The sequence below is a fragment of the Thermothielavioides terrestris genome, chromosome 2, assembly GCF_000226115.1.
Source record: "Thermothielavioides terrestris NRRL 8126 chromosome 2, complete sequence".
Classification (NCBI taxonomy): domain Eukaryota; kingdom Fungi; phylum Ascomycota; class Sordariomycetes; order Sordariales; family Chaetomiaceae; genus Thermothielavioides; species Thermothielavioides terrestris.
Window position 1 is genome coordinate 6,521,178 of NC_016458.1, and position 25,241 is coordinate 6,546,418.

General features: G+C 59.0%; 14 protein-coding genes across 14 annotated transcripts; 5 read left to right on the forward strand and 9 right to left on the reverse strand.

The window, feature by feature from the left end:
• Positions 1 to 222: 222 nt before the first annotated feature.
• On the reverse strand, positions 223 to 1,447 carry THITE_2170357 (uncharacterized protein). The gene is made up of 3 exons (XM_003652957.1): positions 1,331 to 1,447; positions 1,090 to 1,237; positions 223 to 897 (listed from the first exon to the last, which is right to left on the reverse strand). Exons 1-3 carry the CDS (start codon positions 1,375 to 1,377, stop codon positions 748 to 750), a joined length of 345 nt encoding a protein of 114 aa, XP_003653005.1. The 5' UTR covers positions 1,378 to 1,447; the 3' UTR covers positions 223 to 747.
• A 259-nt stretch (positions 1,448 to 1,706) lies between these two features.
• On the forward strand, positions 1,707 to 2,634 carry THITE_2047471 (uncharacterized protein; the record flags this gene model as incomplete). Its single annotated transcript, XM_003652958.1, has 5 exons — positions 1,707 to 1,764; positions 1,848 to 1,882; positions 1,966 to 2,057; positions 2,128 to 2,436; positions 2,505 to 2,634. The coding sequence occupies 5 exons, from the start codon at positions 1,707 to 1,709 to the stop codon at positions 2,632 to 2,634; spliced, it is 624 nt and encodes a 207-aa protein (XP_003653006.1).
• Positions 2,635 to 2,656: 22 nt separating this feature from the next.
• THITE_2114943 (uncharacterized protein) lies at positions 2,657 to 5,282 on the reverse strand. Its single transcript, XM_003652959.1, has one exon. It carries the CDS (start codon positions 4,915 to 4,917, stop codon positions 2,863 to 2,865), a length of 2,055 nt encoding a protein of 684 aa, XP_003653007.1. The 5' UTR covers positions 4,918 to 5,282; the 3' UTR covers positions 2,657 to 2,862.
• A 144-nt stretch (positions 5,283 to 5,426) lies between these two features.
• THITE_2023651 (uncharacterized protein) lies at positions 5,427 to 5,588 on the forward strand (the record flags this gene model as incomplete). The annotated part of the gene is made up of 1 exon (XM_003652960.1): positions 5,427 to 5,588. A coding segment is annotated over one exon (162 nt), but the record flags the coding sequence as incomplete, so codon positions are not given.
• Positions 5,589 to 5,712: 124 nt separating this feature from the next.
• On the forward strand, positions 5,713 to 6,265 carry THITE_2114944 (uncharacterized protein). The gene has a single exon (XM_003652961.1). The coding sequence runs from the start codon at positions 5,801 to 5,803 to the stop codon at positions 6,077 to 6,079; it is 279 nt and encodes a 92-aa protein (XP_003653009.1). The 5' UTR covers positions 5,713 to 5,800; the 3' UTR covers positions 6,080 to 6,265.
• Positions 6,266 to 7,841, reverse strand: THITE_2114946 (uncharacterized protein). Its single transcript, XM_003652962.1, has 3 exons — positions 7,600 to 7,841; positions 7,192 to 7,509; positions 6,266 to 7,127 (listed from the first exon to the last, which is right to left on the reverse strand). Exons 1-3 carry the CDS (start codon positions 7,603 to 7,605, stop codon positions 6,471 to 6,473), a joined length of 981 nt encoding a protein of 326 aa, XP_003653010.1. The 5' UTR covers positions 7,606 to 7,841; the 3' UTR covers positions 6,266 to 6,470.
• A 157-nt stretch (positions 7,842 to 7,998) lies between these two features.
• THITE_54770 (uncharacterized protein) lies at positions 7,999 to 9,530 on the forward strand. The gene is made up of 5 exons (XM_003652963.1): positions 7,999 to 8,089; positions 8,155 to 8,276; positions 8,307 to 8,404; positions 8,470 to 8,552; positions 8,620 to 9,530. Exons 1-5 carry the CDS (start codon positions 8,080 to 8,082, stop codon positions 9,339 to 9,341), a joined length of 1,035 nt encoding a protein of 344 aa, XP_003653011.1. The 5' UTR covers positions 7,999 to 8,079; the 3' UTR covers positions 9,342 to 9,530.
• A 599-nt stretch (positions 9,531 to 10,129) lies between these two features.
• On the reverse strand, positions 10,130 to 11,046 carry THITE_2025306 (uncharacterized protein; the record flags this gene model as incomplete). The annotated part of the gene is made up of 2 exons (XM_003652964.1): positions 10,130 to 10,656; positions 10,872 to 11,046. Coding segments are annotated over 2 exons (702 nt in total), but the record flags the coding sequence as incomplete, so codon positions are not given.
• Positions 11,047 to 11,905: 859 nt separating this feature from the next.
• On the reverse strand, positions 11,906 to 14,623 carry THITE_2114951 (uncharacterized protein). Its single transcript, XM_003652965.1, has 4 exons — positions 14,276 to 14,623; positions 13,561 to 14,167; positions 12,475 to 13,496; positions 11,906 to 12,390 (listed from the first exon to the last, which is right to left on the reverse strand). The coding sequence occupies exons 1-4, from the start codon at positions 14,345 to 14,347 to the stop codon at positions 12,115 to 12,117; spliced, it is 1,977 nt and encodes a 658-aa protein (XP_003653013.1). The 5' UTR covers positions 14,348 to 14,623; the 3' UTR covers positions 11,906 to 12,114.
• Positions 14,624 to 14,899: 276 nt separating this feature from the next.
• THITE_128566 (uncharacterized protein) lies at positions 14,900 to 15,814 on the forward strand (the record flags this gene model as incomplete). The annotated part of the gene is made up of 3 exons (XM_003652966.1): positions 14,900 to 15,033; positions 15,098 to 15,696; positions 15,789 to 15,814. Exons 1-3 carry the CDS (start codon positions 14,963 to 14,965, stop codon positions 15,812 to 15,814), a joined length of 696 nt encoding a protein of 231 aa, XP_003653014.1. The 5' UTR covers positions 14,900 to 14,962.
• Positions 15,815 to 15,862: 48 nt separating this feature from the next.
• THITE_2114953 (uncharacterized protein) lies at positions 15,863 to 16,928 on the reverse strand. The gene is made up of 2 exons (XM_003652967.1): positions 16,733 to 16,928; positions 15,863 to 16,669 (listed from the first exon to the last, which is right to left on the reverse strand). Exons 1-2 carry the CDS (start codon positions 16,784 to 16,786, stop codon positions 15,896 to 15,898), a joined length of 828 nt encoding a protein of 275 aa, XP_003653015.1. The 5' UTR covers positions 16,787 to 16,928; the 3' UTR covers positions 15,863 to 15,895.
• A 468-nt stretch (positions 16,929 to 17,396) lies between these two features.
• Positions 17,397 to 18,886, reverse strand: THITE_2114954 (uncharacterized protein). Its single transcript, XM_003652968.1, has 6 exons — positions 18,544 to 18,886; positions 18,103 to 18,174; positions 17,969 to 18,012; positions 17,883 to 17,897; positions 17,760 to 17,828; positions 17,397 to 17,697 (listed from the first exon to the last, which is right to left on the reverse strand). Exons 1-6 carry the CDS (start codon positions 18,561 to 18,563, stop codon positions 17,525 to 17,527), a joined length of 393 nt encoding a protein of 130 aa, XP_003653016.1. The 5' UTR covers positions 18,564 to 18,886; the 3' UTR covers positions 17,397 to 17,524.
• A 212-nt stretch (positions 18,887 to 19,098) lies between these two features.
• On the reverse strand, positions 19,099 to 21,238 carry THITE_2114956 (uncharacterized protein). Its single transcript, XM_003652969.1, has 3 exons — positions 20,701 to 21,238; positions 20,108 to 20,649; positions 19,099 to 20,054 (listed from the first exon to the last, which is right to left on the reverse strand). The coding sequence occupies exons 1-3, from the start codon at positions 21,021 to 21,023 to the stop codon at positions 19,225 to 19,227; spliced, it is 1,695 nt and encodes a 564-aa protein (XP_003653017.1). The 5' UTR covers positions 21,024 to 21,238; the 3' UTR covers positions 19,099 to 19,224.
• A 1,742-nt stretch (positions 21,239 to 22,980) lies between these two features.
• THITE_2114958 (uncharacterized protein) lies at positions 22,981 to 24,543 on the reverse strand. The gene is made up of 2 exons (XM_003652970.1): positions 23,803 to 24,543; positions 22,981 to 23,743 (listed from the first exon to the last, which is right to left on the reverse strand). The coding sequence occupies exons 1-2, from the start codon at positions 24,449 to 24,451 to the stop codon at positions 23,061 to 23,063; spliced, it is 1,332 nt and encodes a 443-aa protein (XP_003653018.1). The 5' UTR covers positions 24,452 to 24,543; the 3' UTR covers positions 22,981 to 23,060.
• Between the last annotated feature and the right edge of the window lie 698 nt (positions 24,544 to 25,241).

The following is a 25,241-nucleotide window of genomic DNA, read 5'->3' on the forward strand; positions in this document are numbered from 1 at the left end:
CCAAATGTGCTATCGTCTTTGGTATCAGAATTTAGAAAAGTTAAAACTGAGTGTAAGGAGGCAGACGAGGAGTGGCGAAATATATGGCAACGTTCATCGCAACCCCGAAAGATGACCTGGGAGACGCGCGTTTCTGGGTTTCCTGGTCCGGAATGAGAAACTGGGCAGCAGAAGCTGCGTATGCCTTACGCATACTGATACCGCACGAGATGAATGTGTGGCCTCGGGGTTCAATCGTCTCATTTACCTGGCTTCTCGCTGTGGTGGTTTGTAACCCATCCCTCCCTCTCTGCGTCCTCCCAGGCCCTGATCCACCCATGTAACTGTGTTGGTTTGATGGAAGTAAGGAACGCAAAACGGGACAAAATGCCGAAGGCGACATAGGCCGCAGCGTCACCACCAAATTGCAGCCAATCTGCAGTCCCTCATTCCCTATGTGCTCAATCAATATCCTCATAACCTATCCGAGAGAACGCCGTAATGACCACCGCCGCCCATGGGTTCGATAGCCACCTTCCCGGGATTAATTACCAGATCCTTAAACGCCGCCCCGATGCCGTGAACCTCTGCAAACGCCCGGTAATGAACCGTTTCTAAAGATGAGGGAAAAGAAACTCAAGACGAGTCCCATCTCCGGCATCAACATCGAAGCCTCCCAGAATCCCACGGGAGGATACCCATCGCCGCTCCTCGACATGCCTTCCGCGCCTTCGACCAGCGCCAGCGGAGCCCCAGACGAGTACGCCTCTACTTCTCCTCGGTGCGCTTCGCGCTGCAGCTGACGATCTTAACCTTGTCGGCCTGCACGGTCTGGCTGCCGTTGTCGAGCTTGAACGTGACGTTGCGGATCAGGAAGGTCCAGACCTCGTCGCAGAAGCGGTACGTGTCGAGGGAGCCCTGTTCTCGCGGAGACCCTGGATTAGCCTTTGGCCATCTGGCTGGGCGCATGAGGCGTGTGCCGCAAGCATCCAGCACCGTGAGAAGCGAGTGCTTTCATCAGGCTGTTTCCGAAGCCCTTCCGTCCCTCATCAAGGCTGCCGCCGCGGCCTGCCTCATGCGCCCGGGGCCGGGAAGCAAAGCAATAATCACCTTGAAGGTCAGCCGCGCCTTGACCTTTTCCTGCAAGGTTTCGGCGATGATGCGGTCAAACTGGGTGAGGACCTTCATGGCGAGTTGCGGGTCAATGCGCTCGTCGCCGATCAACTCGTCCAGGGCGTCGGTCAAGGAAACGCCGAGGCTGTGAGGTGTCACGGTGTTAGCGGTGATGCGCGCATCGGGAAGAGCACGCCTTGCGGTTCCCCCGGACATCGCCAAACAGCGGCAGATTCACCTTCCATGGCGGTACAAGTCGTAGAAGTTCGTGGCTCCGGACGCCATTCTGCTGTTTCCTTCGCTGTGAACCGGGGGGGCAACAGCGATGTTCAGGAGTGGGAGGTGGGGCAAATGACTCCCGCTGTGTGGGAATTGGAGATGGAGGAAAGCGGCTTACATCATGCGGCACAGCGGGTTTGGGGAAGGTGAAGTCACGTGACAGCGCTCTTGCCGGGTCGCCAAGCCCCTGCCTTGGCAGTTGGGGCTGTATTGCGCTTTCGAACTGGAACCTGGAAGCTGGAGCGACAACCGCCGCGCGCTTTCAACACTCCCACAGTCGCTGACGAAACCCCGGTTCCGCAACCCAGCAACACAAGCTTCGAAATTCGACAACCATGAGCTTGAAATATGGGTTCGGCGGGATAGGATCGACCCTGGCGGTCGTAGGAGCCTGTAAGCTACCTTGCTGAAACCGCACTCGCGCGGGGATGTTCCTCCTCCATCCTGCTCTCTTGCTAACCAGCCATGCTGAGCAGACATGCTCTTCACCGGCAGCGGTGAATCTTTCAACGTACGGAGTCCCGCGAGCGAACCCGCGCGTTCCGACGCCGCATTAGCGATGTAGCCTTGCTTACACGACGAACCCCTCTTTAGGTCGGCGCATTCCTCGAATCCGTCTCGCCGTACGCGTGGGCTGGGCTGGGCGTCTCCCTCTGCATCGGGCTCTCGGTGGTTGGCGCAGCATGGTATGGCCTCTCGATGTCCCTCCCCGACTTTGTCCCCGGGCTCCCTGTAGTAACCTCGGCACTGTCACAGGGGCATCTTCATCACAGGCTCGTCCATCCTCGGCGGCGGTGTCCGGGCCCCGCGGATCCGAACCAAGAACCTGATCTCCATCATCTTCTGTGAGGTCGTGGCCATCTACGGAGTCATCATGGCCATTGTGTTCTCGGCCAAGATGAACGCGGTCCAGGGCGAGGCTGCGTACTCGGGCGACAGCTATTACACCGGCTACGCGCTCTTCTGGGGCGGCGTCACGGTCGGCATGTGCAACTTGATATGCGGTGTTGCCGTCGGCATCAACGGGAGCGGCGCCGCGCTGGCGGATGCTGCGGATCCCACTCTGTACGCTCTTCATCTGTTGTTATTAAATGGCGGGCTTCCTCGAGACAGACGCTGACGCGGAAGGACAGATTCGTCAAGATGCTGGTTATCGAGATCTTCAGCTCGATATTGGGCCTGTTCGGCCTCATCATGGGCCTGCTCGTGTCCAACAAGGCAACCGACTTTGGCGCCGGCCCAGCTCCCTCTCTCCGCCCTTAAGTCTCAACCTCCTCCGCAACTCCGCATCTCGCAGCATCCAACCGTAAGGCTCCCGCGGCAAGCGGGTCTGTGTAGCTTCTTTATTACCGGCGTTTTGGCAGAGGGCAAGGGGCGGTCAATGGGCATGGTCAGCATCATATCTCATGTGCTAGAAGCTTAACTGTACAGAACAGGTTCGTCAGGTCATATATTTTTGGTTAGTTTATTTGAGGGCATGGCTCTTCGTGATTACAAGTCGCTTCGTATGCTTCCCATCAGCAACGCCTCCACCTTCGCGCCTTTCCGCAGCGGCTCTGGCCCGCTGGGTATGCAAAGCAATGCGTTTGCCCCCTTCAGGCTGCCCACTCGGGAGCTTCTTTGGCCTCCCGTGCTGGTGGCGGACAGCACGCCGTCGCGACCAACAAACACGATGGCCCGGTGGTACTCGGTCCGGGACTTGTCCACCGGGAAGTCGTGGGACAGACACACGGGCACGCGCGGCAATCCTGGCGGGGAGACGCCAGACAGCTGGTGCAGCGACGGGAGCACAAACAGGTGGAACGTCACCAGCGCCGAAGCCGGGTTGCCCGGCAGTGAGAAGATCACCTTGGTGACCCTCTCGCCGGCGTTATTCTTCACGGGCACTGTCGCGAACGTCGTGGGCTTGCCAGGTTTCATCGCCACGCGGCCGAAATGGATCGTCCCGCCAAGTGACCGCTCAATCGTCGGCTTCAACAAGTCAAGCTCGCCCATTGACACGCCGCCCGTGGTGACGACGAGGTCCACACGGCGCAGCGCATCGCGCAGGATCTCCTCCAGCGACCCGGGCTTGTCGCTCGCGATCCCCAGGTCCACCACCTCGTACCCCCAGCTCCTCGCGGCCGCAATCAGCGTCGGCCGGTTCGTATCCCGCACCTCCCCCAGCCGCAACCCCCCCTCCCGCTCGTGATCCACAATCTCATCCCCCGTCGACAGCACCCCGACCACCGGCCGGCGGTACATCAGCACCTCGCGCACCCCGACAGAAGCCAACAGGCCTACCTCCCCGCCCACCGCCGACACCTGCACGCCCTTCTCCAAGATGAGCGCGCCCTTCGCCACGTCGCTCCCCACTTCGCGCACGTTGTCCCCCTCCGCGACGCCCTGGGCAAGCAGCTCGACCTCTGCCTCCTCCTCCTCCCTCTCGCGCCCGTCCCCCGCCGCGCGCGTCGAGACCAGCACGGTGTCCTCGACCATGACGACGGCCGTGGCGCCGGGCGGCAGCGGCGCGCCGGTCGTGATGCGCGCGATCTTGCCCTCCGTGAGAGCCTTTCTGCTCGTATCTTCCTCTGCGGCAGCGGCGTGCGAGACGCCCACGACGGGGTACACCCCGCGCATGTCGCCGCCGGGGGGCACCACGACGGCGTAGCCGTCGACGATGCTGGCGCGGAAGGCGGGCACGTCCTCGGGCGCGCGGACGTCCTCTGCCAGGACGGCGCCGGTGAGGTCGGGCGAGACTTTGGCGGTGGTTGGGACGGGCGGAGGGGTGTGTTGCGCTATCAGCGAGAGCGCCTCGGAGACGGGCACCATGGGATAGGGCGACTCGCGGTGGCGGCGGGTGGGGCCGAGGGAGGGATCGTTGGATTTGGGGTTGCTGGATGGGTTGGAGTGGCGGACAGGGGTGCCGTGGCCGTGGCTGTGACCGTGGCCGTGGGAATGATGATGGTGGTGGTGATGGTGCTGGTGGTGATGTGTGTGGGGTTGAGTGTCGCCGGCGCTCACGCCGGCTTCTTGCTCCAGCTTCTTCACACCGCCGGCGTGTAGGGCGCGTGAGTCTGCACCTGCAGCTTGGAGGCAGGCATGGGGCAGCGTCTTGATCACAGCCTGCAGGTTCTCCCTTGCGCCTTTGGGCGATCCTGGCAGCGTGACGATGACGGTCTGGTTCCGGACGCCGGCGACGGGACGCGACATCATGGCGAAGGGAGTGACGGACAGTGAGCTGGCTAGCATGGCATGCACCAATCCCGGCGCCTGCTTGTGCAAGACGGCTGAGACGGCTTCCGGCGTGTGGTCTGCAACGGCGAAGCCCGTGCCACCCGTGGTGATCACGAGGTTGACGGGATCCGCGGCGTCGGTCCAGAGCATGATTTGCCGCTGAATCTCGGTGGTAACGTCGGCCACAAACTTGACCTCGGCGACATCCCACCGCCCACCACCGTCCTGCTCAAATACTTCCCGCAACACAGTTTCGGCAGCGTCGGTCGAGGGGTCTTTCGCGGCGGTCGTGGACACGACCAGAATCGCCGCTTTAAGTGGAGTTGACATTATTCTGATGAGAAGTCTGTGTACAGTTGAATTCAGATTTGGCGGCGGCAACTCTTGCAGACAATCTCTGCTCATCAATGCCGGAACAGGTTCACACTCTTCTATCTCAAGCTCATGGTTGAAGCTCCCTGGGAAATGTGGGGTGTATCGCGGGGCATCAAGGCCCAAGCCCCACCACGGCGTCCCGGCCTTGGCAGCATCGCGACCGCGGCGGAATCCGGACGGGGCGACGGCGGCAACCGGGGAGACTGTAACGTATGTACCAAACACGAGCGTTCGTAGTCCGTCCCTTTCTTCGAGCAACTATGAAATACACTACGTGGGCCGAGTCTTAGGCGGTGGTTGTTGAGGTGTGGAAGCTGCTGGAACTGCCTTGCTCTGACATACGATAATTCAAGTGTTCTTCGAGCTCCCAGGCGTAGTTCTGGCATGGGCATGGCGTTACTGAATGTATGAGTGGGTGTCAAGAGAAGAACAAGACCGAAGAAGCGGAAAAGAAAAAAAAGCAAAGAGAAGCAAAAACGTACAGCACCGGGGATTCGCTGGTCGTCACCGACCCAACTACTAATCCGGCGGTTGGTAGCTTATCTAGGGGAGAGCGGACGGGATCCCGAGTTTTCTACCACCTATGGCCGTACGTGCCAGTACAAACTCAAACCATCGTATATAAAGAGTGATCTGGATTCCATTAGTTACAGTCGTGAGACTTCAACATTGGCAAGCAGGTGCCGGAAATCGAGAGAAAAGAATCGCCTCCCTACTCCGTACCCCTAACCCTCAGCCATGGTCCCTGTGATCTTTATCGATAAATTGAGGAATATCCTAATCAATCGAACACTCTTTCGGGCGCCAGCGAGCCCAGAACACCATCCCAGAATTCACAATGGTGCGGCTCAAAGACCGTTACCTCCTCGTCAACATCATCTACAGTGATGTCCCGCCAGGCCAGGCAAAAGGCCCCGTGCCAGACCTGCTGCTGTACAACCAGCCGACAAGCAGCGAGCTGCGACCGCAACTGCTGCTCAAGGCCATCCGCAGCGAGGTGGCCGCCCTCTTCGGCGACTGCGGCGCCGGCGCCGTGGACCGGAGTCTGCAAGGTGAGAGAGAGAACGCAATTGCTCAACACTCTGATTCTTATCTTCATCGCACTTCGATTCTCTAACCGCTAATCACAGTAAAATACCTCTCCCCAGCGACATCCACTTTCATCTTGCGGGTCTCGCGCGCTCACTACCGCCTCGTCTGGGCCGCCCTCGCCTTCATGAGCCGCGTGCCCATCCGCGACGGCCGGCCGTGCATCTTCCGCGTGGTGCGCGTCAGCGGCACCATCCGCAAGGTCGAGGAGGAGGCCGTGCGGCGCGCCAAGCTGCTCGTCCTCGCCGCCAAGGAGGAAATGGCCGGCAGGGCCTCGTCCGACGCGCTGGGCGCTCTGCTGCGGAGCGATAACCAGGCCCGCAGCCTCGCGACTCAGGGCGGTCCGAGCGACTCGGAGGCGGAGGGCGTGGATGAGGATATGTCTGACGACGGATGAAGAGATGGATGCCCGTGTGCTTTCACTTCTTCTTGCGCGCTACCCGTATGCCACTATCCGGAACCGGCGGCCGCGACAAGGCGTCCAGCACACCGTCGCCCGACGCCTCGGCGGCAGCCTCGGCTTGCGCCTGCCGGATCCTGTCCTGCTCCTCCTCCTCCTTCCTCTCCAGCTCGTCATAGAAATCCTTGCTCTCGATCCACCTCTCGTGGACGTCCTGAACGTCCAGCAGCGACGACTCGTTCCGCATCGCCACTTGCCATATGGTGTCGTTGGAGCCCTCCGCGGCGCCAAACACATAACCCCCAGCCCGGTCGATCACGCGCAGGAGATGCATCATGCTCTTCTTGTTCTCCACCGCCAGCACCTCGAAGCTGACCAGGCCGAACTGCTCGATGAGGTCGGCCACGGCCTGGTTCAGGCGCCCAAACTTCTCGCTCCGCATCGCGGGCGACTCCGCCTCGAGGACCGGGATGAGGTACGACAGGTCCTGCACCTCGGTGTAGAAGTCGAGCCTGAACGGCAGCGGGTCGTACGAGGAGATCTTGTCGATCTTGGTGAGGACGTTGATGTGTGGGAGGTCCATCTGCAGCATGGCGCGCAGGGCGAGCAGGAGGTTCGAGACGTAGAGCGAGGGCTGGGTGAGGCAGAAGCAGTCGGAGAGGTGGACTGCGACGAGCTAGGATGCTGGTCAGCAGCAAAGTCCAGATCGAGGAGGCGCAACATAACAGTTTCTGACATACCCTGTATCCCAGCTTTTGCAGCCGGTAGAAGATGTTCCGCAGCGACGTGTGGTGGGTGTAGAGCTCGACCTGCCCTGGGCAATCAAATAGGACATAATCCTCGCCCAGCTCCTTCAGTCCGTTCTCTAGCCATTCGATGTTGTGCTCCAGCTCCTCGAGCGCGTAGAGAATGCCACCGTTGGGCCCTAGCCGGTCATCCGACATGATCTCCTCCAGGGTCACGAGGTTGCGGATGTCGAGCGCGCAGTCGTAGTTCGTTCGGTCGTTTGCCGGGTCGAGGTTGACCACCGAGCACTGCCGCCCGATGGCGCCCATGAACTGGTGCACTTGCGGCCGATTAGTTGGCATCATTGCGGCGCAGGGGTGTGCGAGCCGAGAGCATTCAGTAAGAAAGCACATATTACTTACTTCCATCGCAGTAGGTGCTCTTCCCCGCGCCCGCGCTGCCGAGGACCAGCTGTCCAAACGGCATGTCGAGTGAGTGACGTGATTTCTGAAGACTCAGTATTGGCTGCAGAGTATCACGCGTACGGTAAGCAGGTTCGAGAGCTGGTGTCGACGAGCGCTGCGCTTCGCAATCTGGAATGTCAACGCATTCGGTAGAAGCTGGTCCGGAACCCTGGGAACAGCACCCTCCTGCAGCCGGCCTGCTTTTGCCCCGCCGATTCCAGCAACGGCGGCGGGGAGTGGGGTCATTACCGATTACCGCTGGAATTTTGGCGGTGGGAACTGGCAGAATACGGACCCATGTTTACTTCTCCCATGTGTTGCCCCAGCTCCGTGCATCAAGCATTGGCTGTGGAACTACAAGCTTGCTGTGCGCAGGAACTCCCCTCGGTTCAGTGTCAATCTGCGCGTTCAGCTCTCGCGCAATAAAACTCGGCCGTAATGGCACCAGGTAAGCGTCGCTCAACTCCACCGCGCTTGTGTCTGTCTTTTTTTTTGCTCACAGAATCCGTCCAGCAACACAGTTCGAGGTGGCGCAACCGCCGACCGACGCCATCTCGGCCCTCGCCTTTGCGCCCGGCCCGGCCAGCCGACGACTGCTGGTTTCGTCATGGGACAAGAACGTCTATCTGTACGAGATTGCCAGCGGCGCAGAAGAGGCGAAACTGATTGGCACCTTTGAGCATCGCGCCCCCGTGCTGGATGTCTGCTTTGGCTCAGGACCGGAGGAGGCCTTCACAGCGGGGTTAGACCACCAGGTCAAGAGGTGCGTGCTCACCCAGCTGCATACGGTGGTTGATCAGAGGGAGAAGCTGATCCTGTGGGCAACAGAATTGATCTTGCGACCGGCGAGCAGACCGTCGTGAGCAAGCACTCGGCCGCCGTCCGCTGCGTCGTCTACAGCTCAGAGCACTGTAAGCGCCGTTAATCCCACCCAAACCAACCACACCGGCTCGACTAACTAACCCTGCCAATGTCCAGCCATCCTCATCTCCGCCTCCTGGGACAGCACCTTGCACGTCCACAACACCGCCAACCCCTCCCAACCACCACTCGCCATCCCCCTCCCAGGCAAGCCCCACGCGGTGGCCGCGAGCCCCAGCAAAGTCGTCGTCGCCATGACCGCCCGGCTGGTGCACATCTACGACCTGCCCACGCTCGCCTCCGCGCTCGCCTCCCCCCAGCAGCCGCCGCCGACCCCGCAGCCGTGGCAGCAGCGCGAGTCCTCGCTCAAGTTCCTCACCCGGGCGGTGGCGTGCATGCCCAACGACGCCGGGTACGCGACGTCGAGCATCGAGGGCCGCGTGGCGGTCGAGTGGTTCGAGGACAGCGCCGAGTCGCAGGCGCGCAAGTACGCCTTCAAGTGCCACCGGCAGGCCGCGCCCGAAGAGGAGGGCGGCGGCGACGTCGTGTACCCGGTCAACGCGCTCGTCTTCCACCCGGTCCACGGCACGTTCGCGTCCGGCGGCGGCGACGGCACCGTCGCCCTGTGGGACGCCGAGGCGAAGCGCCGCATGCGCCAGTACCAGCGGTTTCCCGACGGCGTCGCCGCCCTGGCCTTCTCGGCCGACGGCAGGTACCTCGCCATCGGCGTCTGTCCCGGCTTTGAGACCGGCATGGAGGACTACAGTGGCGAGGGGCGGACCAAGCTGTTTATTCGGGAGCTCGGCGAGACGGAGGCGAAGGGGAAAGGGTCGAAGTAAATGCCATTGGCTCGAACACGTCTGTAGCTTGGTGTTTTTGTACGGGTATCAAAAGCAGGGTTTGGGAGAGGGGCTTGGCGTTGGGAGGGGAATTCATCTGTCATTGTTTTCTAACTGCAAGATGCTCTGTGGTGTGTGGGTAGATCTTGGATTATACCACGATGGCTTTATGTGACACTATTGTCGGTGAGCTGAGCGTGAGATTAGGGCCATGAACGAATGGTGACCCAACGTCAGCAAAGACCCTGAACGATGCCAATGTGTATCATGAACCCCTTATATTTCCATCCTTCCGGCCCTTCCAACCACTCCACAAATCAACAATCTCAACAGCCACCCAATTGCTAGTGCGTATTGACCCTCCGAAACGCTCTGTTTAATGACGCCTTGGGCGCTACGCCGGAAGCACCCTGATGATGAGATGACAGCCTCGAAGTCATCGAGCATGCCCTCGTCCTATCCCGACGAGGCGGAGTTTCGGAAACATGAGTGCCGCAACTGTCCTGCCCTTCTCCTGCTAGTATGCCGTGGCACTCCGGCTTGGTGTCGGATTGTTCGCGTGCATCGTCACTCCTTTCGATCACGCTGGTCATGGTGCCGAGACCTCCGTGCGGTGAGATATCCGCTTGTGGATGCCCCTCAGGGGCTGCGTTGCATTGGATATCCGTATTGTCGGCATGCTGCTCCCCTGGCCTCTGTGCCGCGTGCCCCGTTCTTGCGCCATCCTGAGCTTCAAGCGCAGAACTACTTATTTTCACTTGAACTGCAGTTGTTGTTGCGTATCCGCGTTGCTCGTTAGGGTCCTTTGCTTGTAGAGGGCGACGGAGTTTCTTTGGAGGTGGAGCGAAGGAGTTGTCCTCCAAGTTTCTCCTTCGAGCGGATGTCTTTTTCTTGCTGGATGGCGGCTCTGACTGCGTGAGGTCGAGTATCCCAAGGTGAGGACCGGTGATGGACATCATCCCGTTTTTGGTCAAGAGGCTTGAACCGCTTGGTCTGGCCTCGCGTCCAGAGAAACCGTCGCCTGGCTGGTAGCGGGATGTCTTTGATGTTGCTTTCGGCCGTGGTCTGTCTTGCAGCTGCTTGTAGCCTTTCGGCCCAGTCTTGTCGAAGATGAGAAACGGACGCCGCCGAAGACTTTTAGTCGGATAGAGCGCACGATTTGCCTGCTTTTGGGCACGCTCGAGAGGGCGTTGGGAAAGTATTATGGCATCGTCATCGTCGTCCTCTTCTTCTGATTCTTTTATCTCATGGTCCTCGGATTCCTCCGAGTCCCAAGACGCTCGTGATCGGGTTGGGGAAGAAATTGAGGAAGTAACTGGAATCCCAAGTTAACAGGTATTATTTGCGGTGTGCCAGGGAGCCATGATGACCTACTCGGTTCACCCTGGTTTACCGGTGAGATTCTTGTTTCCCGAGCTCCCTCATGAGCGCCCACATTTCCGTTTTGTCCTGTATGTTTCACTTGGACGGCCTGAGCAGGCCCAAGCAGAGTGTCAACCAATGGCCTCACTTCCAAACTGCTCGCATTACAGATGTTCAATCTGACTTTTGAGTGTTTGACACTCGACTTGTCCGGGTCAAGTCTGAGAGCAGGGAGCGACAGAGCGCGGCTGTTCTTGCCCTTGTGAGAGTAGGTTCGCAGGGGCCTGTCTTTGATGAAAGTCGCAAACATCGTGGACAATTCAGGAACTTCGTCTGACGCCATATCGATGGGAAATTGCAGCTCGTGGGCGTGAGATGGAACGGGCGATCAGGGGCGCATGCCCTCCTGTGCGATGCGTACTTGACCCGGTCAATGAGATTTGAGGCGATGCACAAACACGAGCGTTTTAAATTTGAGAATGAGTTCCATGTTAATTTAGACAAGTTGGTCGCTATGTCAGTATCGCTGGTCATCTTGTAGAATGGCAGGTACCATGGGCCATGGGCTCGTCATGGTCTCATGGGGCAGGAGCAACCAGCAACCCGTAGCCCAAAGAACACACACTGCAGCCGACAGAAGAAGGAGCGTCTGGGTTCGAAGCAATGCAGTACTCAAAACAACCTGGAATGTAAGGTAACCTGTTTTCAACGTGTATCAATGCGACTGAACTGGACTAATCCTGTCCCGATTCACGTAATGAAGTGCGATTTTACCCACCTTGCTGAAGAAGTGACCTCCCCAGAGTGAGAGAAGTGACTCCCAATGAGCGGTGACCTGTGCGAGAGCCCGTTATGCTGTGCTTCCTTGATGCAATAACGACCCCTCAAACCAGCAAGCAGTCTTCGTAACAGGATGCCCTGGGCGTCTATACAGCCCAGTCGAGGATCAGGAATAACCCATCTTGGTCAGGTCCCAACCCAAGCAAGCAACGCAGTTTTTCGAACTATTAATAACTCCGGCCTCCCAATAACTCCCTGATCTGTCTAACTAACGTATCTGATCTTCGCTCATTATTGGATCTTGAATCCGAGGTACGGAGTACTCCTCGCTGGGTTCGCAGCGGCTACAACAGACTTGCCCTTTCGGGATTCCGCCCTGATCCCATTGGCCTGCCTGTTGCAGCGAACCACTGCATCACCATCAGACTGCAGTGAATCAAGGTGGGACCCTAACCAGTGGCGGCTTACCCAGCTCGCTCATTTGTTCGCCCCTCGCGGCGCTAATCCAGTAGATCCCACCCGAAGCGCATCATCTCACATCCACCCGATGCTATATTCGTACAGCTACATGCGTTACATATTTACAGCTCTTTTTGAGGTTCGAACGACCCCACTCCCACCGGGGTGGGCACTAGCACGTCCAGACACCGACGACGCCGTCCCGGCGGCCCTCGACCAGGTACCCGTCGCGGACGCGCACGCGCTCCACGATGGCGGGCGCCTTGGCCTCCTCGGCCTCGGCGATGCCGGCGCCGCAGTCCCAGTGCCGGCCCTCCACCTTATCGTACACCTTGACCACGTCCTCGCCGGCGGCGCAGACGATGCGCCGGGCGTCGAACATCATGCTCGTGATGGGGTTGTCGTACGCGTATGCGTCGTATATTGACCCTGTCCGAAGGTCCCAGATCTGTGGTGTTTTGTGTTTAGCCAGGGCGGTCACGCGCTAACTACAAAGTGAACTGGGGGAAAAAGAGACAAGTGGCGCACTTACCCGTATACTCCTGTCCAAGCTCCCCGTCACCAGGTGGACATTGTCGAACTGCAGACATGTAACGGGCCCGGTGTGGCCGACTAGGCTGCGGTGCACCTGCCCGCTGCGCAGATCCCACAGCCGCACCATCCCGTCCGCCGTGCCGCACGCCAGCGCCGACTCGAACACCTGCAGCGCGCCGACAAAATGGGCCGACATGTCCGCCGCCCGGGTCATCTGCCTCCACGTGCTGTCGCTGGCCGAGAGCGCCGAGGCCTGCGCTGCCGCCCACATCACGTCCAGCGTCTGCACGCACCGCCCCTTTTCCAGGTCCCACTGCCGCAGCGTCTTGTCGGCCGAGCCAGACACGAGAACGTCGCCGCGGAAATGCAGCGCCGTGATCTCGTCGAGGTGCGCCTCCAGGGTGAAGAGCGGGCAGTCGGCCATGCTGCCGGCGGGCGGGTCGACGGGCTGGTCGTCCGGGTTCTCGAACGCGATGGCGTCCTCGTCCTCGTCGTCCTTGCCGAAGCGGCTGCCCTGCGGGTCGTAGTGTGCCCTGCTAAGGTCCCACAGCCGGATCGTGGCGTCCATGGAGCCGGTGGCGAGGATGTTGTCCTCGACCTGGAGCGTTCGCACAGACGCCGTGTGGCCTTCTAACACGCCGATACAGCGCCCTGCGTTCAGGTCCCAAACCCGGACGGAGTCGTCCATCGCGGCAGAGACCATCAAGCCGAAGGGGGCGTCGAAATCGAGGGCTGTGATGTTGTCGTGGTGTGCGCGCATCGACCGGATCATGGTCCCTGGCTCGAAGTGCTCGTGGAGAATGGGCATGGATTTCCGCCGGATGCTCCGCGGTTTCCGCTTGGATGGCGTGCTGTTTGCTGAGGGGAGCTTTTCGTAGATGGACTGCGACATGAATCCTGGCGTGTCCCCCTTTTCTGATGCCTGGTCATCTTCGGATTTTGTAGGTGTTCGTAACGCGACCGACTCTGCCTCCTCCATGAGCGCCTGTGCTTCTTCTAACTTGCCCTCGATCTCAATAACTAAAGACCGTTAGTTCGACCGAGGAATGGTCACGGACGCCATGGAAAATGGGGCCATCCTCACTGTCATGCTCAAGCAGCGCCTCGTCCTTCTCCAGGTTGGCCAGCCTTTCCAGAAGGATCCTGCGCATCCCCGCTAGGTTCTCCATCTTAGCATCGATCTCGCGGATCTCGCTGCTTGCCATGTTCTTGCGGATTCCAAGCATCTCTAGCTGGTGCGTCATGGACGCCTTTTCCTTCTTCAGCTTGTTGACCGCCTCGGGGGTTCCAGCCGGCGGCGTCGGCCCTTCGTCCAGCAACTTTCTGCCCCGCGAGACGCGCCGTCGGTGCTTCTTGCCCTCGTCGGTGAATTCAGGAAAGCTCGCTTGAAACCCCTGGAACAGGGAGTAAGTGTTTTCGACCTCGGGTATGTTCCGCAGAAGCTCGTCCGGCACGTATGCCAGCGCCCGGGATTGGATTTCTTTCGTCGACAGGCGCGAGCGCACCAGGTCGGTCGGCGTTGTGCGCGCCATTGAGAGCACGCTCCGCTGCACCGCGGGCTTTTGCAGCTGCCGATGCATCTCGCTCAAGGCGCTGTGGTAGTGGGAGTTGGAGGTGGGATCGGAGCGCGGGGCCATCAGGTGGCTTGCGGTAGTGGTTACTTTGCGGCCGAATGCCTCGAGTCCTCGCGTCTGCCATTGCCCCGGCTATGGTTAGCCTGGTTGTTGCCGGACGTGTTTCCAGCTCTGCAGTCGCAGCTCGGGTTGCTACTCTGGCGGTGCAGGGATGGTCGCGCTCACAGATATGACCGAGGACTCGTCGTCGAATGACGACACGTCCGGGAAGTCATTGTGGTGCCCCGGGTCGGCCATCCGTCGGCACAGCCAGATGTTTGCCTCTGCAGCTCGCTCGTGGTCGATGAATGGATCCGGGAGCGTTTTTTTCTAGCAGCCCGCCGGCTACGGTGACGGGATGGGGACAGTAAAACGGGGGCTATGGATGGTGTTGAATGTATTGTTCCGGCCGCTGGAGCCACGGGAATGCCCCTCGAGGACAGCAGTAGCTGTACGGTGGTACGGAGTACTTCGCAGTGAATGTGAAGCGCGGCGCAAAATTGCTAGGCCGGCAATCCATGCGACGCGCAGTTGCTTGTTTGAGACAGCAGGGCAGCTAGGACATGTGCTGCAGTCGGCTCTCGGGAACGTTGACAGGGGCTCGTTATTGGCCAGATGAGACAGGGACTTGAGGGGAGCCGCCAAGACCCAAGACCCCAGTACGGAAGACAGAATACGGAAAACACTTGTGTATTCTCGTTAAGTGCATCACACCCCTCCGATCTTGACTAAGAGGATCTCCGATTCGGGTCCGGGCCCAACAGCAAACAGCGGACTTGAAACTGAGCCGGGAACCGTTGCGTACATAGACGTTGGCCTCATCTTTTCCCTGTGTTCTAAACCGTTGTCCATTCCCCTCTTGCCGCCTGCGCCATGGACTCGCTAATCGACCTCTCGGACCCGTCCAAGGCGCTGGACCTCTCGCGCATCCGCTACCAGTTGATGTGAGTTCCCGTCGAGCTCCCCTCGGGAGGTAGGGGGGTTCCCGGATGCTCACATCGTTGGCAGCCGCCTCGAGGACACCATCACGTTCCACCTCATCGAGCGCGTGCAGTTCCCCCTCAATAGGAACATTTACACTCCCGGCGCCGTCTCGATACCCAACAGCAGCCTAAGTTTCATGGACTGGTACCTCGCCGAGCAGGAGAAGTTGCAGTCGCTGATCCGCCGCTACGAGTCGCCGGACGAGGTTCCTTTCTTCCCGCAGTCGGTGCAAAAGCCCATCCTGGAGTCGCTCGACTACCCCCGCATCCTGCACCCCAACAACATCAACGTCAACGACAAGATCAAGAAGTTCTACATTGAGAAGTTCCTCCCCGAGGTGTGCCCGGACTTCGGCCACGGAGACAGGGGCGTGTCGCAAGAGAACTACGGATCCTCGGCCACGTGCGACATTGCCTGCCTGCAAGCCCTGTCGCGACGCATCCACTTCGGCAAGTTCGTCGCCGAGTCCAAATTCCAGTCCGAGACGGACAAGTTCACCCGCCTTATCCGCGCTGGTGATAGGGAGGGCATCGCCGAGGCCATCACGAACAAGGCGGTCGAGAAGACAGTGCTGGAGCGGCTAAAGCTCAAGGCGCAGACGTACGGGACCGACCCTTCGCTCGGTCCGGATGCGTGGGATCAGAGCAAGATCAACGTGGACGCCGTGGTCTCGATGTACGAGAACTTTGTCATCCCCCTGACCAAGGAGGTCGAGGTCGAGTACCTGATGCAGAGACTTGAGGAGCCGGCGCAATGATATAAATATCCTGATCTTTCTCGTTTTGTCCGATATATTTTCATTCACGTCCGACTCCCCATCTCCTATGTGGCCGTCCCAACATACTCGGCGATGGCCTGCACCGCGCCCTGGAACTTGTCCGCCTCGATCAGCATCATGAACCCGCACGACTTGATCCCCATTTCCTGAAAGGCCCGCTTGCTGTCCGCCACCGCCTCGCCCCCCTTGGTAAACTCGTATGTGCCAGCCGCGACGGCGTGCTTGCGCATCTCCTCGTCCTCCGGGTGGAAGTACTGCAGCGCCGGCTCCTCGCGCGCCTTCTTCTGCTTGCGCTCGCTCTGGTCCAGGCTGGACGCCACCTCGTGGTACGTCCGCGACACCACCAGGTAGTGCGTGAACTCGTACGGCTCCTTGTCCTCCACGGCCGCCTCGATCTCGTCGATCATGCACGTCCACATCGGCGGGATCACCTCGGCCGGCATGTTGAGGAGCCGCTCCGCCAGCACCAACCCCACGTGCTTGCCCGACGAGAGCAGCTCCGGTACGGCGCCTGATAGGCTGTCGTTTGTCTTGGCCCGGTCGGTGAGGTAATCGATCAGCTGGGCAATCGGCTTCTTGGCGCGGTGTTCCTGGAGATTGAGCACGGTGAGGAAGGCGTAGGCGTCGTTGGCCTTGCCGTCGACTTTGCATGTTGAACCGATGGTGTTCTGCTCGATAATGAGGTCGCTGAGACCGGACAGGTCGAAGAGCTGGGAGTCGGCGTCGAAGAGCTGCCGGAGGAGCGTTTTGACGCCGTGGAAGTCGATTTGCGGATCGTAGTTGAAGAGCTCAAAATCGACGTTGACAATGTCCATGTCCTAACGAGCCAGAGGCGGGTATCAGTCGGGGACCTCAGAGCCCTGGTGGTGAACTGCGCCCACCTCGTCGTCGGAACTATCGTCGTCCTCCCTCTTATCGACGGCAGGGTCGGCCATGGCGACGTCGCCCTGCCCGTCTTCTCTTGATCTTTTTTTACCCATTCTGACAATCTTAGTGATTTACAGAAAAGGTAATGTAGCCTAAATATTTCACAACTTTCTTTCGAAGACGGGGGTAGAAACCGAACCGTTGATACGCAATTCTGCGCTGGAGCCAGTGGCTGCGGGGACCTTGATGTCCGTCTCAAAATTTTGAAATGCCCCTCGCAGCCGGCGCGATAAGGAGCTCCGAGAGCTTATCGAAGAACCCCTAACCCCGGTCCAACGCGCTGTAAATGACAGGAAAGTGTAACACCGGGAAGGTCAGCATTAGGTACCCAGTACGGAGTTACCAGTACGCTGTAGGCATTGTAACCCCTTCTAACCGTAGGTAACTTAGCAGATGCTTTCGCGACCGGTTTCAATACCAGTGTCAGGCCCAGAAACCAATTAGTTTGACCGCCCAACAGTCCGTCCCTCAGCCGTAACTCCCTACTCATACAACTTGGATCAACCTGCCCGCCAAATCTACTCCCACCATTTCTCGCCCTACCCCATGATCGATGAAACCCCCACCCAGATACCTGACAGCTGACCTAGGTTGCCCTTGAAGTACATATAGCTCAGCTTCTCCTACATCAACTAAGCTTTGCCCCTGAAGCCGTTGGGTCACCGCCTCCTGTCCCCGCTAGACCCTGGTTGAATGCATGCGGCTTGTGCAAATGAAATGGAGCTGGCCGTATCACCGGGCAGCTCTTACACTTGCTCGGCGCCCCAGCCGGCATCCGCCTCGCGCATGTTTGCCGGCGGCTCAATTGAGGGGATGAACTCAAGCGCAACGTAGGCCACACCGATCAGGCCGACGATGGAGCCGGCAATGATTCTGAGGACGTGGTCGTGAAGAAGGATGCAGCCGACAAAGATGTAAACTACGCGAACAAGTTAGTTCAAGCCGGACCAGGCGGTGAGAGGCAGGAAAGAGTAAGCATACAGATACCACGGCCGAGGAAGGAGAACAGGAACGAGGCGTAGCGCGAAACCTGCGGGGGGATTTGGAACTCTGCACGACGGCATCAGTATCTCAACCTCCCTTGGAGAGCCTGGGCTGTCGTACCAAGCAGGCCGGTAGCTATCGCCCGCAAACGTCATTAGCACAACTCATCTCTTCTCACCAGAAACCCGGGGCAGGTATCAACTTACCCAAACCGAAGATGATCACGTAAACGCCGATGACCGCCGACTGGCTGCAGCGCGCCAACAACCACAACCCGTCAGCACCCATCCACCCTTCGCCACATCCATATCAAGCTCGAGCCGCCGAGAGGGAGACGCACAAACCGATCGGGAAGAACTGCGAGATTCCGCCGAGGACCATCAACACCGCCACCACCAGATTCACAATGCGACTAGATCGACGATCACCATAACGTCAGCGCATCGCTCAGCTCTTTCTTCAGCAACCTGTCAAAAGATCCCGCTTGCTCCCCCCTTCGCACAGGCGCGCAAACAGCGCGGAGGCCGGCCGCTGGTGCTTGAATCGGATTGAATTGGGCCGCATTCGCGCGCGCGACAGCGCTAAGACCTAAAGCTCCCTTCCGCCGGGGCCCTGAGCGCACATCGAGCGCGCCGTCTAAAGACAGTGCGCGCGCGTGTGCGACCCAGCGCATCGAATCCAATCCAATGCACCTTCGCCTACCGGCACCGGCGGGCGGCAAGGAAGAGGCAGCCTGGCAGTAGGTCCCATTGCCGGGGGTTACTGAGAGAAAGCAACGTACAAGCTGTCCGAGAAGTCCATTGCGTAACTAGGTGTGTATCTGCTCCCAGCCACGCCGTTTCAAATCTTGTAACAAACGGTTTGTATTCGAAAGGAACAAAAAAAGGGATCGCTGATGTCGAGCGGCGTCGAGGGTCGCTGGCTATCGCATACACTCGCTCGTGTCGCGTTGCGCTTTCCGGAAGGGAGGGACGAGGGAGGGGAGTTCGTCGGCGCGATGGGCAAACAAACAACACTTTGCTTGTCGAGATGGACGTTTCAAGCTGGACGCCTGAAAGCTTGGCTGGCGGGCGCTGGCGAAACAGTGGGGCGCAGCGTTGGGTGCGACGCGGCAAGCTCCGCCAAAAGCCCGCCACGCGTTCGCGGCCAGGCAGCCTCCAAGCCAGGTCTTGGCATTGAATACCGTACCAGAAATCGGCTGAGTGAATGATGTCGCACAGAGACTGTTGGAAGCCTCGTTGCTTACCCAGTATCAATGTTGAGCCCTTTGCGAGCCTCTCGTTGTCTGTTGCCTGTCTTACAGTAACTGATTTACAGTTGGACAGAACTTCCATGACCGGAGCGTACTGCTCCATCCCAGTTGATCCTCAGGGGCATTGAATGCGTGGTCAAATGAAAAATATAAGAACCACATCGTTCCAGTCCTCCCGCCAAATTCATCCTGGAAGCCTTTCAGCCATGCTCACTCCCCAAGCTCCGCCAGTTCCCTTTCCTTGGCCGCTAAGAGTTCCCGCATCATCTCTCGTTCGCGTTCTAGTATCGCACGCCTCTCTGCTTTAGCCCTCTCGGCATCGCGAGCAGCATCCCGTCCGCTCCCTTGGGCGGCAGGAGCTGGCTGTGGAGCAGCGGACGGACCGCCATGCTGGTATGCTCCAGGACTCGGGGTGGAAGCCGCCGTGCTGCCCGGCGTCATGAACAGCTGCTGTGTCTGTTGGCGCAATTCTTCGGGTCCCGGGCTCATCGCGGGGGGGTTCAGAATCGATTTGATCGAGGAAAGGCGCTTCGAATGATCGCCGTCGCTCTGGTTGGGGTGGTCCACGTCGGCGGCCGAGAAGGACCGTTTCCGTGACGGCGAGAGGAAGGAAGCCGGCGATAACGACGATTGGCGGTCGTGGGGGATCGGTATCGAAGTTAACGGAGCCAGTCGATTTTCGTCGCTCAGCGATTCCGGAATGTGTTGAGGTTGGTTCTGGTGAGAGGAGTGATACTGTCCCAGGTCGCTCGACGGCAGTGGAGGCGTCAGCCGGTTCTGCATGAGCACCGTTTTCGGGACCAGGGTCAAAGGCGGCTCCTGCGGCCGCCGGGCCCCAAGATTCACAGACCCATCCGCATTGACTGAGCCCTTCTCCTTTGGCGCTTCGGCCTCTGACAGCGGTGATTCGGCGCGCTCGCTCGGTGTGCTTTCGGTATCCGGGCCACCGCCAGAGGCCGGGATGACGCGTTTCCTCCGCTTGATGATGGATTTCTTCATCGTTACAGGTCTGTGTACGCCGTGCAACTTGTAGTACAGCCCTGCGAACGAGTTAGCGCTGGATTCCGGAGTGCCAACGGGAACAAGCACATACCACAAGCATTGCAGATTGTATGACCAGCCTCATCCCGGCGCCAGAGAGGTGTGACTGTTGTTCCACAGTTCTGGCAAGCGATCACCACTGTGGTATTCTGGTTCTGAAGCTGAAGTGCCCCAATCTCGATGTGTGCCGGGTCATCTGAGCCGCTGGCAGGTTGCGCGTCGGAAGCGCCCTGGCACTTCATCACGCTCAGACTCGCGCTCTTGGAGAGCCGGTTGTTGTACGCGGGGCAACCGTTGCACCCTTCGGCCCCGCCTGTGCCATTGCATCGGCCTCCTCCCGGGCATGTCCCCGATGGCGTCTGATCCGCTGCCACATATGTCGCGATGGGCGCGTTGGGCAATAGCGGCACCTGGGCCTTGGGGGATAGCTTGACCAGAGATTGCCGAACTCCATTGGTGGTGACGCTCGGGGGCCGTTTCAAGTTGATAGGGCGAGCGGCATTCCTGGCTTTCAAGTACAGCCCGCAAGCATTGCAGATGGTCTCGCCTTGGGGCGATCTCCGCCAGAGTGGGGTCTGGGTTGTGCCACAGTTACTGGGCCTCGTCAGCAAAGATAGTGTGGTGAAAGCGGTTCGTTCAGCTCACCTGCAAATCTGGCCGGTGTACCCCTGATTGGGACCAGCTGGCGACTTGTTCCGATTCGAGGGACTTGCCGCCTTGTGTTGTGTTGGACTCGGTGGGGTCGGCGAAATGGCAGAGGCTCGTGCCAATGTCGGAGAAGTTCCCGAAGCGGACCCAATCCGCTCGTGATCTTGCCGAGGGATCGACTCGCGCTGTGAGCGCTGCGGCATATCGTTCGCGTCCTTTGAAGACATCGGTCTTGACGGGAGAGCGGTCCGGCGAGGAGCAGGCGCCATTTCCGTGTGAGACTGCAATTCCCGGAGCCCAGAGGCCTGGGATAGCGCCATCTCTTGCGCCGCTAGGCGAACACGAGTCGTCGAGCACGCCACAGGGGAAGGTGCAGAGAGCGCAGCAGGTCCGAGGAGGAAGAACGAGGATTAAGCGGTCCCAATAGGACGGGTCGGGATCCTTGGGGGTTGGTTGGCTATGTCGCCACTCCGCTCCGCGCGGCGTCGGTCGAAGCGGTCAACGAGGATACGTATCAAGACACGGTGTCGAAGAATACCAGGTATCCTCTCGGTACGCCACCCAGCCAGACCCAACGTGAGGAGAAGAGGTTTGGTGTAGTGCTGTAGTACAAGGCTGTGAAGAGAGTCGCACGGCTCGCGGCGAGGCGAGGCTGAGAGAGTGTGTCGCGGACGGCCTGCTGATGGCCAGAAGGGGATACGGAGATCAAGGACGGTGGTTGTCTGGGGGTTCAAGATCCGCAACACCAGGCTAACTGCTCAACCCTCGAGCGCGAGACCACGACTCCACAGTGTGGATTATCTGATCAATGCTCAGGTGCAAGCAGATCTCGTCCCTCGTCACCGGATCAAAACGGCGGCCAGATATGGTATAGTCCTCGGGCGAGCAGCCAGGGGGTGTGTCGGACCCAGAAGCAGCCCAACTCGCGGGAAGGAGCCGCCGGAGTTGGAGGGGGAGGCACTGAGTGCTCTGGGGAGGCGAGCTGACTGTTGAGCGGCAGTCCGGACAGGACAAGAGTGGGATTGCGGGCAGACGGTGAGCGGCTCGAATGCTTGCCTCAGTTGAAAGGGAGACCATCAGGGTAGGCGTGACCCGCTTTGGACGTCCACGACGAATCAGAGACTGCGTAATGTCAGCAGGCAGGCTCCAACCAGGGTCCCTGGGCAGGCATTCGTCAAGTGCATGCAAGGTCCACTTGTCCGTGTGGATGCCAAAATCGGCCTGCATCTCATCCGCTCTTCCCTCAGGTTGAGATCGAACGTTTGAGAGCAGCCACCTCAGTTAATGCTCTGCTGCTTGTGGAACTCAACTTCATCGGGGGAAGACATCAGTTCTTCTGTCAAAGCTCAAGGTTGCTTGGCGTCGCCGTGATCGACGAAATTGGGACACGACAAGGCCACCGCTGGTTTTGGATGGATTGGCATCGTGTGGTCCAGATTGTTGGCCCCAAACGACTGTCCCGTGCGTTAATTAACTACAAGAGGACGTTGTGCGATTCCGCTGTGCAGGGCTCGGAAAGCACTATCGCACTCTTATCTTTCCGACTTTATCAGACACAAGACGCCCGTCGCCTCCCAGTGATCTAGAATTTACCAAACTCAAGTCATGGAATGGGTCTGTCAAGTCTGTCTGGGACTCGACAGGTCCAGGCGTAGCCAGTTGGACTATTCGAGGTTTGTCTGGAACGACGTTCCGCTGACGATCCCATTCAGTCAAGCAAGACCCGCCAAGCCCAAAATCAGCCAAGCTTTTTTATCAGTTGGATCAGTCTCCACAAGCGCCCAGACCTTTGGCCACAGCGAGCCGGACTCTCGTGCAGGTTGGTCTTCTGTGCTGGAGGGGTCAGCATGCAATAACTATGCCGTACTCAGCGAGGCATCATGAGACCCAACTCGAATTCTACTCGGTAACGCACCATCTTGGATGGTTACAGGATGCAAGTCTGGAGACGGACCGTGAACGCTTACCGAAGATGTTGTAGTGTACTCCACCCCAACGGGCCGGTATCCGGGGTGGTTCATTAGGAGACAGCCGATTGGTCTTGAGACGCGGACGAGGAGCGCCCGCCGGCGCCAAGGGTTTTGAACTGCGGGCGAAGTCCGGAGTGTGACTGGTCAAATCGCTTCACAGTTCGCGAGCTCGACCTTGACGAAGCCCAAAACAAACAGACATTGACTAGCAACATTCGCAACAGCTGAAGCGCGACCGCTCAGATGATATGGCTTTAAATCCACCTTGTAACACCACGGCCTCCGCCCGTTGGAGTCTTTCGCAAGGCTTGCGACGATGATTCCCTACTCCATTAAAATATCCACCATCACACGCAGGAACGAGCAAAACCATCAACCTTCGCCCCGTCACAAATCGGGATCTGATGCAGAGTCGTCCTGCACCGCAACAATGACACCCGTGTCCCACATATTAGTCAGCGCGTCCCGCGCCATGTTGACAGGGAGGGCGAGAGACAGAGCGTTCCACAGCCACTGGCCGCGGTCGTTCAGGCGGATCTGCTCGAGCACTACGACCGGGTTGGTCGGCTCGCTCGAGTCGTGGCTGGCGAGCAGCACGATGTGCTGGATGACGGCGAAGGCGTACAGCGTCGGCGGCTGCGCGATGTAGCCCCTATGCCTGCCGTCGCGGAGGACATCGCGCCAGCGCTGGCCCAGGTTGAGCAGCCTCCTCTCCAGATCTCGGGAAACGGCCCGGGTAAAGCGCCTTGCTTGCCGGGCTTCGGTTTGGCCGTCGTCGTCGTCGTGGTGGTGCTCGTTGTTCTCCCGAACCTCCTCGTTGCTGCTGACGGGAGATGGGACGTAATCGCTTCCCTCACTCGCCTGTTCATCATCAAAATCCGGAGGGTATGCTTGCACGAGCATGTTGAGCAATGTTCTGGACTTGTCTATCCCGGCGTCACGCATGGCCCACTTGATGTAGGCTTGGATTCCCTTGACGATGGTTGGCGAGATCTTGCTCTGATACCCGATCTCCTCGTAATCGGTAACGATTTGGGAGAGCTGGAACAGGGACTCGAGAGCCTTGGTTGCTGGTTTCAGGGTGAGTACCCCATGCCAATCCGGATGGAATACGGAGTTGTCAGCTTACCAGCTACTTCATTTCCGTAGGCATGGATTGCGACGCGCTTCTTGCTGTGCTTGGGCGTGAAGACGTCGTCTAGATGTGGCTGCGTGACTCCCCACATCTTGAAGCTCACTCTCCACCACGACGGCATCATGGGGTGCAGGCCGCGCATGTAGATCAGCTTGTGCAGCTTCTTCTGCTCCTCGTTCCAGTCCTCGTTGCCCTCCAGGCGGGCGACGGCCTTGTCGTACTCGTCTATCAAGAGCGGAAGGCTGCCGTAGCTGTCCCAGTCGCTGCTGGTACTGTAGCCATCGTCTGACGAGAAGCTGTCCAGATCTTCGTAGTCGACCGCATCGCTCTCGTCCTCCTCCTTACTCGGGGGTTGGTCTTGTTTCCGCGACGCCACAGCTGCTTTTCGGAGCCAGGCAACGTCTGGGCGGCGGTAGACTGCGCCTCCTCGGAGCGAAGCTTCGCCGTCACTGAAGGCCGAACGAGGGTACGCAGTCTTGAATCCCGTCCCATCTCCGTCCTGCTCAATCCAGTCTGCATCGCGCATATCCATGTCTGTGTCTGCGGCCTGTGAGGATGACGGGAACTCCGTCAGATCACCCAGTGCGGTAATGGTCTCCAACACCAGCGGCCGCGGCGCTTGAGGAGATGTCGTGAAGGCCATCTTTTGGAGAAGGAAATATAGTTGGGTGAACTGGCTCAGTCGCCACAAGATGCGACAGCGAACTGCTTGGCTTGGATGGAAGTAAGGGAGTTGTTGACCCAACCTGACAGGAGCATTCACATGGCTGTCTTTGTACGGAGGGGGAGCAGGTTTCTCGGCGAGAAGACGTCGCAACAGGGAAGAAATGTGTGCGCAGTTTGTCTCTTCTGACTCGACTGGTAAAATCGGATGTCGAGGCCGCGAACAATGGCGAGCTCAACGCCGGAAACGGGTTTGCACCTTCCTGAATGCCTACAAAGAGACGGACTTGGGAACCTATTATAGCACCCGACTCTCCATTGTGCCATTTCCGGCGGGCCACGACAGCACCACGCTCATTGACCAAGCCAGAGGGCAGAAAAACTCAAGGAGGCGTTTAGCGACGAATCGAACACGTGAACAAATCAGGAGCCTTCACAGCCAGATGAATGCATGCCCAAAACTCTCGAGATGCTCGGCAGAGTGCGTACAGTACGTGTCACCCGTATCTCGGTACCCACCGAATAACATCGCCCGCGCCATGCTTGCCGAACGTGCCTCTCTTAATTAAGCAAGCAAAAATCTTCAAAAACTCTGTTTTTAAGAAAATCCAGGGCTCTATCAAAGACGGGGACTAAATAGGGTTGCAATCTATCCATTGAAGGCAGCGTACGGTACGATTAGAACTCCGCGATGACGAGGGGTGCTCCTCCCAAAACGGAACGTGAGAGGTTGGGCGCAACTCGGCCATCCACAGCAGGTGCAACGCAAG